This window comes from Capricornis sumatraensis, chromosome 1 (genome assembly GCF_032405125.1).
Source record: "Capricornis sumatraensis isolate serow.1 chromosome 1, serow.2, whole genome shotgun sequence".
In the NCBI taxonomy this organism is placed as follows: domain Eukaryota; kingdom Metazoa; phylum Chordata; class Mammalia; order Artiodactyla; family Bovidae; genus Capricornis; species Capricornis sumatraensis.
In genome coordinates this window covers 1,408,693-1,427,769 of record NC_091069.1, presented here as the reverse complement: position 1 = coordinate 1,427,769, position 19,077 = coordinate 1,408,693, and the positions used below count along the sequence as shown (strand labels likewise).

General features: G+C 60.5%; 1 protein-coding gene across 3 annotated transcripts in view; it reads left to right on the top strand.

Annotated features, from left to right (window-relative positions):
• OLFM1 (olfactomedin 1) overlaps positions 1–19,077 on the top strand; it is a 39,761-nt gene that overhangs the window by 8,270 nt on the left and 12,414 nt on the right. Inside the window, exons 1-4 of one of the 3 annotated variants that reach the window (XM_068973595.1) lie at positions 3,609–3,758; positions 5,714–5,863; positions 11,431–11,586; positions 15,365–15,584. In XM_068973595.1, coding sequence (XP_068829696.1) covers positions 3,609–3,758; positions 5,714–5,863; positions 11,431–11,586; positions 15,365–15,584 — 676 coding nt within the window. Of the gene's footprint in view, positions 1–3,608; positions 3,774–5,713; positions 5,864–11,430; positions 11,587–15,364; positions 15,585–19,077 lie in introns of those variants that run through there. The other 2 variants (XM_068973602.1, XM_068973607.1) reach the window with 2 other exon arrangements.

The window sequence follows — 19,077 nt, the reverse complement described above, 5'->3', positions numbered from 1 at the left end:
TGGGGCGCAGTACCCACTCCATTAGTCCAAAGACGGCTACTCAGGGCTGCGAGTGTGAGTGAGCCCTGGCTCGAGGAGGGCTGTGTAGGAGCTGGGGTTCCGGTCCCTTGTAAGGAATGCTCGGTGTTGGCCAGCGCCACGGAGCCTTTAATCCATAGGCCTCCACCCTTCAACAAGCCACAGTGTGCTTTTGGAAATGCTGTGTAGCTTCTAAATCAAATTACACTTGCTGAGGCTTCTCACGTGACCCTTTCCAAATGCATTAAAAGCAGTCGTCTCTCCTACTGAATCACAGATCCCAGACACTGGAGAGGACCCGGGTGGGGGATTAGATGGGAGTGACCTGCCTTGACCCTCCCAGTGGGGAGAGCCGCACGTTGTCGGCTACAGAAGCACAGGTGTGGCTCAGAGCAGCAGGGGTCCAGGGTCCCCGCGGGGGAGCCGGCTGCGTCCACCGCACAGCCCAGTGCCGTCCACACACTCTGGGAGGGGAGGCGGGAGCAGTGCGTCTCTCCGATTCTATGTAGCGAGCTGACCCGTGATGAGATGACGGCTAGGATTTAAGGGCGTCCGGTGGGTGTGAGTCAGCTTTCCTCCCATCCCTCTCAATGCTCTGAGCTCCGGGGGATCAGCTTAGTTCCCAGGGAGCTGTAGGAATTCCAAGGCGCAGCCCGCATTTGACAAGCAGGTGTGAGTAACCCAAAGCTTTTTAAAGGACTCTTGTCAGCCATATCTTATGGGGATGCCATGAACGCCTTCAGGCTCCCCTTCAGGACTGCAGGCTCAGGAGAAATATGATAAGGGGGTTTCAAGTCTCCAGGCTGGCCCTAACTGACTGCCCTCTGGTGCATCTGGGAGGGCCCAGGGCCAAGAGAGCAGGGGTGGGCTGGCCCCTCAACCTTGTTGGTGGTGGGGGGGAGTCTAGTCCCAGCAGGTCTTGGGAGCAGGACTTGGCTCCATTGGTGCAAATGACCTGGATTTCATTTCCTCCGCTGAACAGCCCAGCCAGGCTGGCTCTCTTCTAATTTAGAGTACCCATTGTAAATCCCCTGGGACACTACTGTCATGAAATCAGATCAGAAGTTCTTCAAGATCAGAAGAGGTTTTTTTTCTTTTCACTCTCTGCGTCTGCACGTTTGGCGCTCACCTTCCTAGAACAGCTCTGGGTGTTGCGAGTTGTTTCACTTCCAGCAGCGCTTCCTCCGTATTCATATGTCTGTCTCTTGTGGGTGGTCTTTAGCAAAAAGCAGCTCTAAGGAGAGGCGGCGGGGGTGTCTGGGGGCGTCAAATCCCAGCTCAGTCCCATGCCTACGCGTCAGTTGCCCCACTGAGGGTCCCCTCCGAGCGCTGGGTTTTCTGCAAAGCGGGCGTGACGAGGGCGGGCACCCCTCCTGGCCGCCATGTCTGCTCTTGCGCTGACTCACTGAAGCCTTGCACACCCTGCTGTTACGCCCTTTACAGATGGGGAAACTGAGGCACGGGAAGGCTAATTACCTTGGCTGAGGTCTCACAACCAGTCAGAGGCAGAGAACCCAGGCCGCCCACACCCAGGCTGTCTGGCCGCAGAATCTGAACACAGAGAGACCACTCTGAGCCACCTGTCTCAGTCAGTTGGCCGGTTGTTGGGAGGTTTTTGTTCCTGCACGCTGCTGGGAGCCGTGCTGGTGTTGTTTCTGAGCTGGGGGTTACAGCGGCTGCACTGCGCATCGCGGCCGTGATTGGGGTCTGCACCGCGTCGTGCACACAGGAGGTGATAAGAGCCTGCTGTTTCCCGACTGTCAGGGTTTTGCAGACACCAGCGTCGGGTGGGATCTGTAGGGTCCCAACAAAGCAGGGGTGCGTGTCCTTCTGCAGCGGGAAGAGGGGTGTGAATGATTTGGGTCTGCACAGCTCGCGGCCCTAAATCGGTGTTGAACGTTCACTGAAGGAGAAAGGAGGCAGGCATGGAGGACGGCCGCCCCCTCACCTGGCGGGCCGCACTGGCGGCCTGGACGCCCGCAGAGCCTGCAGTACCCGCCGGCACTGGGAGATGGCGCCCTTCCCCAACTCTTGGAATTCTCTGCCCGCCGCCCGAAGGCTGCCTCAGATCGCTGCTCGAAGCAGAAAAACAAGCCCAAGGCGCCCCTTCGGCTCAAGCACCGCGCTCAGGCCAAGGCCGCCCTGGCTTAGAGTCCTCTGTCCCTGGGAGCAGAGAGTGGAGCCCGGGAAGGCAGCGTCCCTCCTCCGTGGCCCGGGAAGCCAGCCCCTTCCCGCCTCTGTCCGCCCGTCTGGCCCGCCCGGAAGGGAGATCGATTTCCACGCAGACAGAGAGTGGCGCGGGGCGCTGTCCTCCCCACACGGCAGGGAGGCCTGGAGGAGCGCCTTTCTTCTCCGTCGGAAGCCGCCTGCAAACTCTGAAGCTCTGTTAAGGTGTATGACCCACTCACGCTTGTGCTGCGGAGGGGCCTTCACATGTCCCGGCACAGATGCTGCCAAGGGCTGGGGAGTTGTGCCAGCCTGCCCTGCCCCCCTGCCCCTCTGCCTGGGCACCAGCTCCCCCCACCCCACAACCCCGAGGAGGAACCAGTGAGAAAAGGCGCCCCTGGCCCCCAGGCCTTTGACCACCAGGTCCCCACCACCTGGACCACACTCACCCCGGGTGGGGCCACATTAGCAACCCCGCTCGGAGGCCTGAGCCCCTAACCCACGCCCAGCTCCTGCCCAGCCACCGCATGCCCACACCCTTCACAACCTGACCCGGGAGCCCGCACCGGGCAGAGCCAGGGCTGCCAGCAAAGGCCTTCGGGGTCCCAGCTGCCCAGGACTCCCAGAGGGGCCTCTCTGCTTCCCTCGGCCCCTCTGCCAGCACCAGAGCTGGAGACCCCCACCACGAGCTGCGTTTGGAGCCAAGTGTCTGGCTGTCTGGGTTTCTGCTGGGCTTCGGGGGGCTGCGGGGCTGGAGGGGGCCTGGAGCCACCACCTAGCAGGCCTCCAGCAGCCGGGCTAAGAGCGACCTGGCTGGGTGGGCGGGTGGGGTCTCAGAACGGTGCCCGGGCCTAGCTGGCCGGCGGCCTTGAGGGTGGAAGAGGAGGCCCGCCCGGCCCGTGCGCCAAGGCCGCCGTGTTTGAGGGCGGATTTTGATGACTTGCGGGGCGGTGGTCTGTCTTTCCTCGCGGTCGACGGGGCTCTGCAGACCTCGCTGCCAGCAGCCAGGGGGCGGCGGGGAGCCGGAGTGGAGAGGAAAAATCCACCCATTTCCTGGGCAGATTGCGTCGGCCGCCGCCCGGCCGTGTCCCCGCCTCCTGGCCGCGGCCCCCGCGCGCAGTCCGCGCGGCACTCAGAGCCGGAGCCGGAGCCCGAGCCGGCGGCCCTTCCCGGCGGCGGGCGGGCGGCAGCGGACAGCGGGCAGCAGCGAGGCGGCCACTCTCCCGGGCGCCCGGGGCGGCGCGGCCATGGCCGGGGCGCGCGGGGCGGCGGCGGCGGCGGCGGCGGGCGGGCGGCGGCGGGCGGAGGGGGCGCGGGGACACGGCCGGGCGCCCCTGCCCGCCGCGGTGCCCGCCGCCTGAAGGCTGCCCGGGGCGCGGAGCCGGCGCCAGCGCGGCGCGGGCGCAGGAGGCGTTCCCGGCGCGATGTCGGTGCCGCTGCTCAAGATCGGGGTTGTGCTCAGCACCATGGCTATGATCACCAACTGGATGTCCCAGACGCTGCCCTCGCTGGTGGGCCTCAACACCACCAAGCTCTCGGCGGCCAGCGGCGGGACGCTCGACCGCAGCACCGGCGTAAGTGCGCCCGCCGCCCGCCCTGCCGGGCCTCCTCCCCGCTCCCTCCCGCTCCCCAGCCCCGGGCGAGCGGGCGCCGCGCGGGGAGCAGGGCGCAGGGGCAAGGGCACGCGCGGGGCCCGCGCGGCTCCCGCGCGCCGCGGTGGCGACCCTGCTCCCCGCACCCGGAGCCTCGGCCGCTCTGCCGGTCGCGGGCCCCTCTGTGTGGCGCTTCCCGCCTCGGTCCGGTCCCCTCGCGGGGGCCTCCCGAGAGCCTGCCAGGGACTCAAGAGGCTGGGAGTCCGCATTCAACTAATACGTCCCTTGTTGACAAGGTTTGGAAACTGAGGCAGGGGTCTTGAGGACTTGTCCAAGGTCACTCAGCAAGTCAGGGGGAGACGCGCTGGCCCCCGTCCTGCCGGGTCCAGTCTAGGCTCGGAGCTGAGCCCGCTCCACTTGGCAAAAGCCGGACTGGACCGGCGGAGTGGGGCCCGGGCGGGCTGGCGGGCGGGCTAGGAGCGCCAGCTCTCGGAGTCCCGAGGCGCCTTTCTCCCCAGCCCAGGCGGAGGTCCCCGGGTCCCCGCGGCGGAGGGTGCGAAGGGGCCGGTCGGGGCCCGGGCGTGGGGGCTGCGCGGCCGCGGGACTCGCACCTCGCCCTCCGCGTCCCCTCCCGCCCTGCCTCCCCAGGCGCTTCTCGTCCCTTCTCGGTGCCCTGGGGGAGGGGGCGAGCGGCGGGCCGCCCCTGGGCTCGGCGGACTCCGGTGGTGGCGGGAGCGGGGCGGGCGGAGGAGAGGGCGCGCCCCAGGCCGGCTCTCTCGGCGGAAAGGAGAGGTGAAGGACACGCGCTCCTCTCCCGCTCCGTTCCTCCGGCAGTGAAGGGCGCCCTGCTCTGAGGGGGTCTCCCGGTGGCCCCTTCTGACGCCGGCACCCGTCCACCTCATCTGCCCTCCTGAGGCCTGCATGCAGCCGTCTCCTTCCTGATGACTTTGTTCCTGCCCCGAGGTCCTGTGCCCCTGGGGCTGGAAATGAATGAAATGGCAGTGTTTGTACCCTGGACTCCGTCCACCCAACTTCTCCCCATCCCCACGCTAAAAATAGCAGGGAGGTGACCTGCGGCCACCCGGCAGGCCGCAGGATCTGTGCTCAGGGGTGAGTTTTCAGACGGTAGTGTCCGCCCCGGGTACCTGGCAGTCGGGACCCCCTGAGCTGGGCTGCGAGGTGACACCAGCTATGTCCGCGTGTCAGCGGCCGCGTGCGGCTCGGGGGTTGTGAGGGTGCTGGGGGGCACCTCGGGGCTGAGGCTGGGTGTGACCCCTGCACAGTGTGTCTCCAGCAACTTGGCGACATCTGCCAAATGGCTCGTGGGCGGCAGCCTGCGTGGGGTGGAAGCCCAGCATCCCCTCGGGGGCCTTCGCCAGCTGGGCAGCGGACGCGGCCGGGGCCTGGGGTCATCCCAGCTCCCAGCTAACAGGCAGCTGGATCCTGGCTGTTCCTCTCCAGCTTCGGGGAGCAGCGGAGCGCGACTGCGCCAGCCGCCCCTGCTGGCCTTACGGGAGGAGATCTTATTTCTGAATTACGTGTGGCTGTGACTCAACCAGCCGCTTGCTTCCCTTGCTTCCCTGCCTCGCTTCTCACCCAGCTCGCAGCCTCTGCTCACCCCTCCCTTCCACCGAACCTGTCAGCTGGGTCAGACGCCAAAACTCTAAACATCCCCTAAGTTTAAAAATCCCTTGGATTAAAAAATATGTTTGAAAGAGCTGTGCCTATTAGACTCCCTTCCAGCCCTGGGGATCCTGATGGAAGACCGTCTGGGTTGCTCCCCCCGTGCGCTCCCCCCCGCCACGGTCAGCAGCTGTCTTTGGACCGCTTTTTTTCTGCCCTTTCCCGGGGGGGCTGGGCGTGGACGGTCATGCCCGGCTCGATGTTCTCTGGTCTCACTTTCTCTCCCTCCCTCTCCCTCGCCCCCTGCCCCCCAGGTGCTGCCCACCAACCCTGAGGAGAGCTGGCAGGTGTACAGCTCTGCCCAGGACAGTGAGGGCAGGTGTATTTGCACAGTGGTCGCCCCCCAGCAGACCATGTGCTCACGGGATGCCCGCACGAAACAGCTGAGGCAGCTACTGGAGAAGGTGAGTCTGTGGGGCGCGTGGCTCTGTGTGTGTCTGTGTCTGCGTGTGGCCCCACGCTGGCAGCAAGGCGTGGCAAGCCTGCAGAGTGCCTCCCAGCTCCCAGGCCTGGCTCTCCCCCCGCACGGCCCGCTGGGAATATTGGTGAATGGACGAAATGGAGGGAGGGAGGGATGGAGGAGACTCCCCCGGGCTGCCCCGAGTCGGGGGAGTATCTCCGCCCAGAGCCACACGGGCGGAGCGAGGGGGGTGTGCGGGCCTCTCTCCCACACCACCGTCTGGGGCTCACGCCCACAGCCTGGGGTCCAGAGGGCCAGAGCTGTCCCCGAGCCACACCTGGAGCACTCCCGTGCTCCCGGGAGCAGGGCCGCGGTGGGGGGCTTTTCCCTGCTTCTGGGTGGTTGGACTGAGAGATGGCCAGGAGGTGATCACTCCTGTGGACGCCCTCCTGCTGCAAAAGCGGGTTAAATCACCACCTTTGTGACCCGCCTGGGAGCAGCACGTGCAGGTCTGACCTGCTCTTTCGGCTGCTCCTCACAAGAGCCGGGTGAAGCTGGTGAGGTCTTCACCATTTCCCCATTTCAAGACGTGGAATCTGGGTGCAGGGTGGTGGGCTGACTACCCCAAGGTAGACAGCCGGCGAGCAGGGGTGCCAGCTCTGAGCCTGCCCCGGCGCCCCATGTCCCCCACGGAGGCCGGTGCCCTGGATCACGGCCATCCCGCCTCCCAGGACAGTCCACATGGGAGCCCTGGGGTCAGAACCTGAGTGCCAGGTTTCCCGGGAGCTCCTGGGGGCGGGGGCAGAGGACAGCCCTTCTGCTCCATCACTACCCTCCCCAGAGAGACGGCGTGTGGCGCCTCGGGACCCCTCGCTCACCAAACGCATACAGCACACATATACATACGTGTACAACTGCACACAGGCACACATGGACACCACATGCGGCTGCACACACACACGGATACCACACGCAGCTGTACACACAGATACACATGGACACTACAGGCAGCTGTACACACAGATACACACGGATACCACATGCAGCTGTACACACAAATACACACGAACACTACACGCAGCTGTACACACACAGATACATGGACACCACACGCAGCTGTACAAACACATACACGTGGACACTACATGCAGCTTCACACACACAGATACACGGACACCACATGCAGCTGTACACACACAGATACACGGACACCACATGCAGCTTCACACACACACACACACACGGACACCACATGCAGCTGTATACACAGATACACAGGGATACCACACGCAGCTGTACACACACAGATACACGGACACCACATGCAGCTTCACACACACACACGAACACTACACGCAGCTGTACACACAGATACACATGGACACTACACGCAGCTGTACACACACAGATACACGGACACCACATGCAGCTTCACACACACACACGGACACCACATGCAGCTGTACACACAGATACACTGACACCACATGCGGCTGTACACACACACACACAAACACTCATATACACATACCCCACACACATACACACATACATATACACACGGTCACATGCACACCTCACAAGGACACACACTTACACACCACACACATCACACGTAAACACACACACATGCACCTCAGAGACACACACGTATACACACATCATACACACATCACATACGAGCGCTCACTTATACACACACATACACCACACACCCCCGGAAAGCCGTGACTCCCCCATCAGCTGAGCAGCACAAGCTGTGGAGGAGGGGCGCGGGGGCCTGCCCTGGGGCATGGGGGCCTGCCCTGGGGGGCGCGGGGGCCTGCCCTGGGGGGCGCGGGGGCCTGCCCTGAGGGGCGCGGGGGCCTGCCCTGGGGGGCGCGGGGGCCTGCCCTGAGGGGTGTGGGGGCCTGCCCTGGGGCATGGGGGCCTGCCCTGAGGGGTGTGGGGGCCTGCCCTGGGGCATGGGGGCCTGCCCTGAGGGGCGCGGGGGCCTGCCCTGGGGGGCGCGGGGGCCTGCCCTGAGGGGTGTGGGGGCCTGCCCTGGGGCATGGGGGCCTGCCCTGAGGGGTGCGGGGGCCTGCCCTGGGGCATGGGGGCCTGCCCTGAGGGGTGTGGGGGCCTGCCCTGGGGGGCGTGGGGGCCTGCCCTGGGGCACAGGGGCCTGCCCTGAGGGGTGTGGGGGCCTGCCCTGGGGGCGGGCCTTCCTTGGGGGGGGCCTTCCTTGGGGGGCGAGCCTTCCTTGGGGGCACTGGAGGCCCGGCAGCCTGCCCAATCTGTCCAGTTCAGTGCAGGCTCAGCGCATCTACAGCCCCTCACACAGGTTCTGGCAAAGCAGGCCCTCTCTGGAAATCAGGAGGGCAGGGTGGGGGCTTCCTGGAGCTCTGCCCTCTGGAAGGGGCTGGGGAGGGGCCTCGGCGCCCCGCCCCGGGGCAGGAGGCTGGCTGCCCTCGAAGACCCCGTGCGCTTTGCTCTACCATCTTCAGCCACCCCAGTAAGTCACGGTAAAAGAATTAAACAAAAATGCTTGTCACAGGTTTCACACACATTTATTACCAGCAAACTAGACCAGAGCCTAATTGGGCCTTTAATTATTCATGACTGTGGAAGAGGGATTGGAGCTCTGAGGGCCGTGGGGGCTGGCGGGAGGCCGCTCGAGCCCTGCTGGGAACCCTGGCCCCAGAGGCGCCTCCTGCCTGTGTCTGCCCAGCACAGCTGCTGAAAAATTTAGAGCCCGATTGTACAGTGTTCTGGCAGGCACTGTGCTCTGAAGCAGAAGCCTTCCTCAGTGTGTGGGGGGCCTCCCACCCCTCCTCCTCTTTCCTTCTGAGCGTCTGTTCTCTCCCTGGGACTGGGGTCCTGTTAAAATCCACCCCAGGATCTTCCGAAAGGGGAGCCTTGCTGCTGCTCTGCCGAGGCCTGCGGTCTCGGAGGAACCTGACCCCAGTGTCCCCTGATCGCAGCCCCCTGCCCACCCCGCTGCATTAGAGCCGCAGGCTCTGTTGTCTGTGAAGAAGCTCAAGCCCCAGAATTTGAGGGAGTGGGCTCTGGAGCCAGTCCAGGCCCTGCCTGGTGGCTGTCTGCTGTGCGGCAGCTGCCAAGTCACTTAACTTCTCTGAGCCTTGTTCTCCTCTGTGATGAGACTTGAAATCGCGCCTGCCTCCCAGGGTTTTGTAAAGATCAGATGAGATCCATAGCCCAGTGCCTGAAACCAAGAAATGTCCCATAAACACTAGTGGGCAGGGTCCCCTCCAGGCCAGGGGTGTCTGCCCCTCCGGTTGCTGCCGCCCTGCCCGTCTCAGCCCCTGTGGCCACCTTAGGCGGGATGGGGAAGGGGTACCCTGTGCCGTTGGCCGCCGTGTGACCCTGAGCTCCTCAGTTGGCTTCTGGGGACACGTCCTACGACGGAGGGATGGGCGCGCTCAGTGGAGGGCCTCCAGACTGCGGGTCTGAGGCCCAGGGGCCTGACTGCCACCTGGGGCTGGATCATCTGCTCTGATTGGAGGGAAAAGGAGGCGCTCGCCCAGCCTGGGAAGGACTGGCAGCGGGCAGGAGGGCTCTATCAGGCAGATGAGTAGCTTGGCATCTTTAAAATGTGTTTCCCAAATTTAAAATTTGATTTAAAACCATTTAAATTCATTAAGACAGGACTTCCCCGTAGCTCAGACAGTAAAGAACCTGCCTGTGATGTAGGAGACCCGGCTTCGATCCCTGGGTCGGGAAGTTCCTCTGGAGAAGGGAATGGCAATCCACTCCAGTGTTCCTGCCTGGGGAATTCCATGGACAGAGGAGCCTGGCAGGCTACAGTCCCTGGGGTCGCAAAGAGTCAGACTTGACTGACCGACTAACACACACACAGATACGTTAACAGCATCCTTCTCTGGCATTTGAACAGCCGGGAGGGCTATGTGTGGCCTGAGAAGGCCAGGCTGAAGCCAGCGAGGGCCTAGCCATTTCTGCGCAGCAGAGTCTAGCCAGCAGCCTTGTGGGTTCTGCTGTGGCTTCAAGAGTCCACCCAGGAGAGGGAGGGGGAACAGCGGTCTTGACTGCAGCTGCCGTTTCTGTTCCTTCCTTCCGCTGTGGCCGCGCCTTAGCGGCTGGACCCTGTGTGCTGGTAACAGGTGTGAACGAGGCCCTTGCGCCTCCCTCCTGGTGGCTGAGACAGGGATGTGAGTGGCTGCTGTGCAGGCCTGGTGCCAACAACGTGACGGTGTTTCCAAGGGGTGTGTGGCCACTTCTGGCTTGGCACATGAAGGAAGCCTCCCTGGAGGAGGTGGCAGTTGGGCTGGGCCTGGAAGGATAAAGGAAATACAAATTTCCTCAGAAGTCCACAGTCACTCAAAGAGACAGAACAAACCACTGGGGTCGGGGGAGATGGGGGACAGGAAGACCTGAGGCAGTAGGGCAAATATATTTCAGTTTCCCCTGAAGCTTCTAAAGAGAAAGGGTCAGAGGGCGTCATGGTCATCTACGTGCTGTATGTTATAGACCTGAAATTTTAAACCGAGTTCTTGTGTATCACTCTCGAGTAACAAGCCATAGAGCCCCAGGCGTTCTTCAGCGCCAAGTTGAGCGGCATCAGTTCTTCCCACTGAGGAGCCTCTTGGTCTTCTTTTTGGTGGGGGGACTTCTTTTACTGACCAGGCAAAGCTGAGCCTCACACCCCAAACAATTTTGTTCCGAAAAGGGAGGGTATCTGCAAATTCAGGAAAAAAAATAAAATCAGAAATGAAGATTTGTGATTATGGAGTCATCTTCCCGCTAGTGATTGGATTCAATTCTGAGAAAGTGACCCAGACAGCAACTGCGCCCCGCTTTCCTCCTCCCCGCCACCCTGAGTGCATGGGCGCAGAAGGGCGAGCCAGTTGCCTGGAAATAGAATGCTCTGGCAGTAGCTTTTCTTTTAAGCTCCCTGGAACCCTGCTGAATATTAAAGTTTCATCTTGAGGCTAGACTCAATTCAGATCTGCCTGTAAAGATGTAGAACAGCGATTCTTCCTCTGCTGAGTGATTGATTCCTGACCCTATGTTCTGAATGTGCATGTTTGCAGAGCAGTCATCTGCCTATGATATCATGGGGTGTGATGGATGGTGTGTGAGATTCAGGAGCAGGGAGCCCGTCCCCCACTCCCGAGCACTGCGCTGTCCCGCTGAGCGGGACACCCAGTGGGATTCAGGGGGAGAGAGCTGTGCCTGGAGGCAGAGGAGCCCCGCCTGCTGTTCATGTTTGTTGGCGATTGTGCCTGATGGATTTCATCCCCCGCAGAATAGACGCAATCGCCTGTCCCCCCGAAGGAAAAAGCCACCCAAAGCCGTAAGCCTGGAGCTTTGACCAACAGGGAGCCAGAGATCCCTGCACCCTGGTTGTAAGAACACATCCTGGAAGATGGCAGAGGAAATGTCGACCAGGGTGTTTGCTCTGTTCCGGGGTTCTTGCTCATAACAGCCCGATACTGCTGACAGACGAGTTAAGTCAGGCCCAGGCCGCCTCTGGCTCCCGGCGCTGGCAAATGCCATCTCGGGCACCCGCCGCACGCGCCTTCCTTGAACCTCTTTGTTGCCTTTTGGCAGGTGCAGAACATGTCGCAGTCCATAGAGGTCCTGGACCGGCGGACCCAGAGGGACCTGCAGTACGTGGAGAAGATGGAGAACCAGATGAAGGGGCTGGAGTCCAAGTTCAGACAGGTGGAGGAGAGCCACAGGCAGCACCTGGCCAGGCAGTTCAAGGTACCCTGCGGCTCCCGCGGCTCCCCTCCCCCTCCCCTCCCCCTCCCCCCCCTCCCTCTCCCCTCCCCCTCCTCCCTCCCCTCCTCTCCCCCTCCTCCCTCCCCTCCCCTCCCCCTCCTCCCTCCCCTCCCCTCCCCCTCCTCCCTCCCCTCCCCCTCCCCTCCCCCTCCTCCCTCCCCCTCCCCTCCCCCTCCTCCCTCCCTTCCTCCTCCCCCCTCCCCTCCCCCTCCTCCCTCCCCTCCCCCTCCCCTCCCCCTCCTCCCTCCCTTCCTCCTCCCCCCTCCCCTCCCCCCTCCCCCCTCCCCTCCCCCCTCCCCCCTCCCCTCCCCTCCCCCTCCCCCTCCCCTCCCCCGTCCCCCCTCCTCCCTCCCCCTCCCCCTCCCCTCCCCCTCCCCTCCCCTCCCCTCCCCCCTCCTCCCTCCCCCCCCTCCCCTCCCCTCCCCCTCCTCCCTCCCCTCCCCTCCCCTCCCCTCCCCCTCCTCCCTCCCCTCCCCTCCCCCTCCCCTCCCCTCCCTCCCCTCCCCTCCCCTTCCCTCCCCTCCCCCTCCTCCCTCCCCTCCCCTCCCCCTCCCCTCCCCTCCCTCCCCTCCCCTCCCCTTCCCTCCCCTCCCCCTGCCTCCCCTCCCCTCCCCTCCCCTCCCCCTCCCCTCCCCCATCTCTCCCCTCCCCCTCCCCTCCCCCATCTCTCCCCTCCCCCCTTCTCCCCTACCTCCATCTCTCCCCTCCCCATCTCTCCCTCCCCCCTCCCCTCCCCCTCCCCCTCCTCCCTCCCTCCTTCCATCCCTCTCCCCTTCCCTCTTCCACCTCTCCCCTCCCCCACCTCTCCCCTCCCCCTTTTCCCCTCCCCACCTCTCCCCTCCCCCTTTCTCCCCTCCCCCACCTCTCCCCTCCCCCTTTCTCCCCTCCCCCATCTCTCCCCTCCCCCCTTTTCTCCCCTCCCCCTTTCTCCCCTACCTCCATCTCTCCCCTCCCCCCTTTTCTCCCCTCCCCCTTTCTCCCCTACCTCCATCTCTCCCCTCCCCATCTCTCCCTCCCCCATCTCTCCCCTCCCCCTTTCTCCCTCCCCCATCTCTCCCCTCCCCCTTTCTCCCCTCCCCCATCTCTCCCCTCCCCCTTTCTCCCCTCCCCCTTTCTCCCCTACCTCCATCTCTCCCCTCCCCATCTCTCCCTCCCCATCTCTCCCCTCCCCCTTTTGCCCCTCCCCATCTCTCCCCTCCCCCCTTTTCTCCCCTCCCCATCTCTCCCCTCCCCTTTTTCCCCTCCCCCATTTCTCCCCTCCCCATCTCTCCCCTCCCCCCCTCCCCTCCCCCTCCCTCCCCTACCTCCATCTCTCCCCTCCCCCATCTCTCCCCTCCCCCTTTTGCCCCTCCCCATCTCTCCCCTCCCTTTTCTCCCCTCCCCATCTCTCCCCTCCCCCCTTTTCTCTCCTCCCCCTTTCTCCCCTACCTCCATCTCTCCCTCCCCCATCTCTCCCCTCTCCCTTTTCTCCCTTCCCCCTTTCCTCCCCTCCGCCTCTTCTCCCCTCCCCCCTCTCCCCTCCCCATCTCTCCCCTCCCCCATCTCTCCCTCCCCCATCTCTCCCTCCCCCATCTCTCCCTCCCCCATCTCTCCCCTCCTCCCTTTTCTCCCCTCCCCCTTTCTCCCCTACCTCCATCTCTCCCCTCCCCATCTCTCCCTCCCCCATCTCTCCCCTCCCCCTTTCTCCCTCCCCCATCTCTCCCCTCCCCCTTTCTCCCTCCCCCATCTCTCCCCTCCCCCTTTCTCCCCTCCCCCTTTCTCCCCTACCTCCATCTCTCCCCTCCCCCATCTCTCCCTCCCCCATCTCTCCCTCCCCCATCTCTCCCCTCCCCCCTTTTCTCCCCTCCCCTATCTCCCCTCCCCTCCTCCTTGCCCCCTCCCCTCCTCGGAGACTGTGATTCCCGCTCCTGCTCCCACTTTCCCTCCAGAATAGCAGTTTGAACCCAGGGAGGACCCCAGCAAGGATTGCTCTTTTTGTTGCCAGTGGCAGCCTTCCTTGGAAGTAGAGAGGCCACCTACCCTTGCCCTGGTTTGGAGGAAATTCACCTTGAAAGGGACAGAGTTGAGATGCGGTTTTCACACCCATTAGCTTCCCAGGCCAGGACCCCAGGCCCCAGCTTCTCCAGCCAAGTCACAGATTAGCTGGGAAGGGACATGATTGGTCCTTCCCGACCCACAGCTGCTGCAGGTGAATCACATTAGCCAAGGATTAGCTTAATTGATTAGAGCCATTTCTGAGCAGGGATCGCTCAGGGCAGTTCTTCACATCTGACCTAATTTAGCGGCAACAAGGCTCGCTGTAGATTTGCAGGGAAGGCAGAGAGACACCAGCATCTTTCTCACCTCCCAGTTACTCTTGTTTCCTCCACATAACTCCACTGTTAGAGCCAGAGTTGGTTTGACCTAAAATTATATATACATATGTACAAATATGTATATATACACCTAAAGTTTACTCAGCTTCAAAATCATTAAATTGACAAATAATATGCACCTTAATTAAGGCATACATGCATGTTAATTAGAAACCAAGCCCAGATGTAAATGAACGGGTCAAATTACACAGCCCCGCTGGACTGCAAACTGCTGATGCTCTGGGTCTTCCGGCCTTTTTATGCTAATGTTTTCCTTTGATGCTCTCCCTGCGTGCCGCAAGAACTAATTCGCTTGTAAAAGCCATACATTATATAGACGAAATGGCAAGCTAATGAAGTTATAAATCTTTATGGTAAATAAAATAATAGCAGCTTGATCCTGTTGAGGAGTCTCTCTTGCTGGACTCAGGTGGGCCAGTCCTTGCTTCTGACATGTCACCGTGAATTATCTCAGAAAGAGGTTTTGACCTGCCTGACCCAAAAGAGCCTGTGTCTCTCCTCATCAGGTGAGCACTCTCTCCCGGGGGTGGACTCAGGCTGCTCTAGGGATGTCCCAGCGTCATGGGCTAGCCCCTCTTTGCAAGCATGCTCTCCTAGTCTTCAGATCTTGAATGCTATGGCTCTGGGGGGGCGGCGGGGGGAAGACAGGCTAGCCTTGCTTCTGACCACACTTTAACTGCCTTGAACACTTGCAGCAGCAGTTGCTGTGAGGGCACCTAAATGACTGTGAAAGCAGTTTGTCTGGACTGACTCTAGCCTTGAAGCGTGATTTTTTTTAAGGGACGGTGAGAATATTTGTCTGTTAATGGCTGTCTGTTTCAGGCAGGCTAGTAAGCTAGCTCTTCAACAGTTTTCATTTTCTTGCTTGCAGGGCTAACTTAAAAGAGTTTTTTCAATGCTGCAGACTGAAGAAGCAGTCCACTCCCATGTAACCATGACAGAGACCCAGAGAGCTTTTTTGCAGCCTGCATTTTTACTGTTATTTCCCGTTACTTAGCACCTGCCCCTAAGGAGCCTTGAGCACAACCAGGATCTCTTTTGCATGTGGCCGTAGATGCATTTCATGAAAAGTTTGAACCCTTGTCAATGCATTTTTTGAAAAAACAAAAACAAACAAAAAAAGAGATACTTTGTGTATGTGACTTAAAGCATGTAACCTTAAGATGTTGCATTCTAAACTGACAATAAAGACCTTTCCCAAATATGTTGGTGTTCTGAAGACTGTTTGATATATTCTTCTAACTCCTGTGGACCAGAATAAATCAATCCATAAAGAAAGCGGGAGTGTGGACATTTTCCCTCACCTAGGGAGAAGCCAGGCCAAGGCAGGGTGTTAGAAGTTTTTGCACGCATCGCACTGAACCCAGCTTATTTTAACCTTGCAGGCGATAAAAGCGAAAATGGATGAACTTAGGCCTTTGATACCTGTGTTGGAGGAGTACAAGGCCGATGCCAAATTGGTATTGCAGTTTAAGGAGGAGGTCCAGAATCTGACGGCAGTGCTTAACGAGCTGCAAGAGGAAATTGGCGCCTATGACTACGATGAACTGCAGAGCAGAGTGTCCAATCTTGAAGAGAGGCTCCGTGCATGCATGCAAAAACTAGGTAGGCCCAGAACCCTGCGGGCGGGGCACTGCACCGCCCACCTGCTGCTGGCTCACTCAGGCTCAGGGAGTGGTGCTGAACTGGACAGCGCCCGCCTGGCTTCCCCAGCGATGGCTGGGTTAGGGCTCCTGGGTAGGGTTGCCTGGGCAGGTAGCTGAGGAGTGTAGGCCGCGCCTGTCCTAGGGCCTTGTCCAATCCCGTGCAGAGGCCAGCTCACAGACCCCACTGAGCTGCACATCTGGAAATTTGATGTTAGATGTTACATAGCATCTGAAGAGAGTGTGTGTGCACGCGTGTGTGTGTGCTTGTGTCCCTGTGTGTTGGGTGGCTTTTTAGGACACGAGTTTCATAGAGCTGGAAGCACATCTCATCCCCTCCAGCTTTCAGGAGAGGGCTGACACAGCTCCCTGAGAAACCGAACCATGCAGAAAATTCCATCGCATCGAGGCGGAAGGCTCGCCATTCCTAACAAGCGAGGGAATCCCTCTGGCACCTGGAGGGGGCGGGGCTGGGAGCCGGTGGCCCCGAGGCTCCTTCCGAGTCTTGTCTGTGGTGGATACCCATCACCTTATCAACTTTCTGGTTAATTTAGCAAATCTTAACATGTCCACGTCGGAGTCCATTTTGAAATAGCACATGTTAAATCCCAGTTCCATTTTAGGTTTTCTTAGGAAAGATTGGCTGGCCCTTTTCACTCACTGTTTTCTAACGCAAAGGTTGTTCATTTTCTTATTGTTTACTTTTTAGAGTAACAGCGTAATTCTGCTTTATGCACGAGTTTCCTTTAGGTTTTATCTGGTGCTTTCACTTGATTCTCTTTTCATCCCCTACCCCCCCGCCGCCCCCTGCACACTACAAATGCCTTATTTTAAACTTAAAACATCCCAAAAGAACAAGTACTTAAAAAAAAAAAAAAACCCAGTGCTATTAGGTGGGAGACAGAAAACGTTCAAAGGGGAAGGAGACAGAGTCAGCCAACCTTTTGTGTGAACAGGATCCCATGTCTGGGTTATTTTTAATGCTATTCTAGGTGCCCTAGGAAAGTCCCCCAGGCCCAGCGAGGGCTGTGAGCGATGCTGGAGGCTTGGAAGGAGTCCCCTGTGGTGTGTGCGCTCGTCCGCGTCTTGTGAGGGATTCTGTGCTACTGTTTTTCACATGTGGTGCCTGGTGCCCAAGTCCTGGTGTGTCCGGGCCCGGGTGGCCTGGGACAGTTTCAGGACGGGTCTGGGCTGGATGGTCTCCACCCGCCCTTCCCATATCAGCGTCCAGGAGGCAGCAGGAATGTTTGGCGTATTGCTGGGTGTCGGGCTTCTCAGTGGTTACGGGCTGTGTGGTGACCTCTGGCGGGCACTGTCTTTGGCTCCTGCCTGTGAAGGCGCTACGCTCCCATCCCACTCTCCAGACCCTCCAGACACTTCCCCGGCACTTCTCTCTTGTTACTCATTTCCGCACAGCACTGTTTTTATTCCCTGGTAGACAGACCACGTAGACCAGTGAGAAACCAAGATTAAACCTCCACATTTTCTGATTAACAGACCAAGCAGTAAGGTGGAAATTCAGAGAGAGAATTTAGCGCTGATGAGACGCTAGGCCCCTTTCCAGGAGAAGGCTGCCTGTCCCAGGCGGGTGGCCTTCCCCTCCAAACTCGGCCTATTTTTAGAAGCCGGCTGAATTCATTTTTCAGGCTAGCGATCTTGGGGCTTTCACGTGGCTGCCCTCGGGCCGCTGAAATGGCCCTCTCGGGAGTGAGGAGAGAGGACGAAGAGGCCCCCGGAGCCCTGCTCTCCACCGTGGAGTGCAGCCGCTTCTGTGCTTAATTCCTTCTTCAGAAAGACCTTGGCCCGGAGATGGACGTGCTGAGCCAGTGGCCGCGGGGGCAGGGGTGGGGATCTGCCTCTAACCAGCGCTTGGCAGGCGATTCAGGAGGGCAGCAGCCGAGGGCCCCGCCTGTTGGCGTCCTGAGGCAGGAAGTGCCACTCGGTGGCCGTGTGGCTCAACCAGGGCACTGACCACTTCCGGTTCCAACCTCCCCTCCATCTATACAACGAAGGCAGAGGAGTCCCTGTGCCCTGGGGTCACGTCACCGATTGTGCAGCGAGCCCGGCACGGAGGAGATGGTGGAAGCACACGAGGGCAGGTGAGGAGGTCGTAAGGGATAGTGTGGCCGGCAGGTAGACAGAGTATGAGACAGACGGCCGGCAGGGAGGCAGGCGGAGGGCAGACCACAGGCTGTAGGTTCAGCTGCAGCCTCGCCCACACCCTAGCCTTCACTCAAGCTCAGCGGCTTAAACCCCAGCTACTATCCTGTGGCCACTTCATTTAGTCTTTATTTTAGGTACAAGTAGGTGCCCTCTTAGCAGGCTGTTTGCCTTGCTGGGAGGCAGCCTGTGAGCATAGCACAAGTAAGCCAGCTGCCCACACAGTGCCATCTTGGGTGGGCAGGACTCCTGGAGACACAGCGTCTCAGGGGCCAGCAGTTCTCCCCCGGCCCCCTGCCCACGCCACACCCTGCCCCCCTCCACCTCACCCTTTGGCCCCGGGTCTCATTCTGCCTGCAAGCCTCTTGCTCTAGTGAAGAGCATCTCAGTGACCCTCATGCTGTGAGGCTGGGGATGAGGGTCTCCCTGCAGTTTCCCAAAGTCCTCTTAATTAGGTCTCTCCTTTCCACATCAGTGTTGCTGACAATTCCTGAGCCCAGAACATGCACAGGGGAGGAAAAAAAAAAAACAACAAGGGCTGCTGGTCCCATTGGTTTTCTGTTTCCATTTTTAAATCCTTCTCTCAATGGGATTGTGTGTTTTTCCTAATGGCCCAGCCAGAACTTGAATCTGAAACTCTGATTTCGGGAACTGGACCCTGGGCTCGGCGTCTCTCAGGAGTCATTTGGTTCCCAGGCAGGACTGCCTGGCAGCCCTGCCCCCAAGCTTTCACCGCATACCCACCCCCCCACCCCCGCCCCGGCCCCAGACGGCCTGCAGTCAGACACCACAGCAGCTAAACCAGCTGCAGCCAGAGACTCGAGATCCAGCACAGAGCGCCACTCGTCCCCGTGTCCCGTTAGCGCCAGGATTTTTGTGTCTGTAAGACAAGAGGTGCGTGTGTGTGTTCTCAGTCACGTCCAACCGTTTGTGACCCCTTGGGCTGTGGCCCGCCAGGCTCCTCTGCCCATGGGGACTCTCCAGGCAAGAATACTGGAGTGGGCTGCCATGCCCTTCTCCAGGGGATCTTCCCGACCCAGGGATCGAACCTGAGTTTCTTACGTCTCCTGAATCAGCAGGCGGGCTCTTTACCACTAGCACCACCTGGGAAGCCCAAAATAAGAGAGGAGCTAGCTAATTTCAGGGCTGCCCCCAGTCAGACCATCCGTCCTGAGTCAAAGGTCAAGGAGACGGAGAGAGGGGCCCTTACCTCCTCCCCAGGGGCTTGGACAGAGCCAGGGACAGTGGATAAATGAGCACACGAGGATTTACATGCAGCTTTGAGAGGGGAGTTC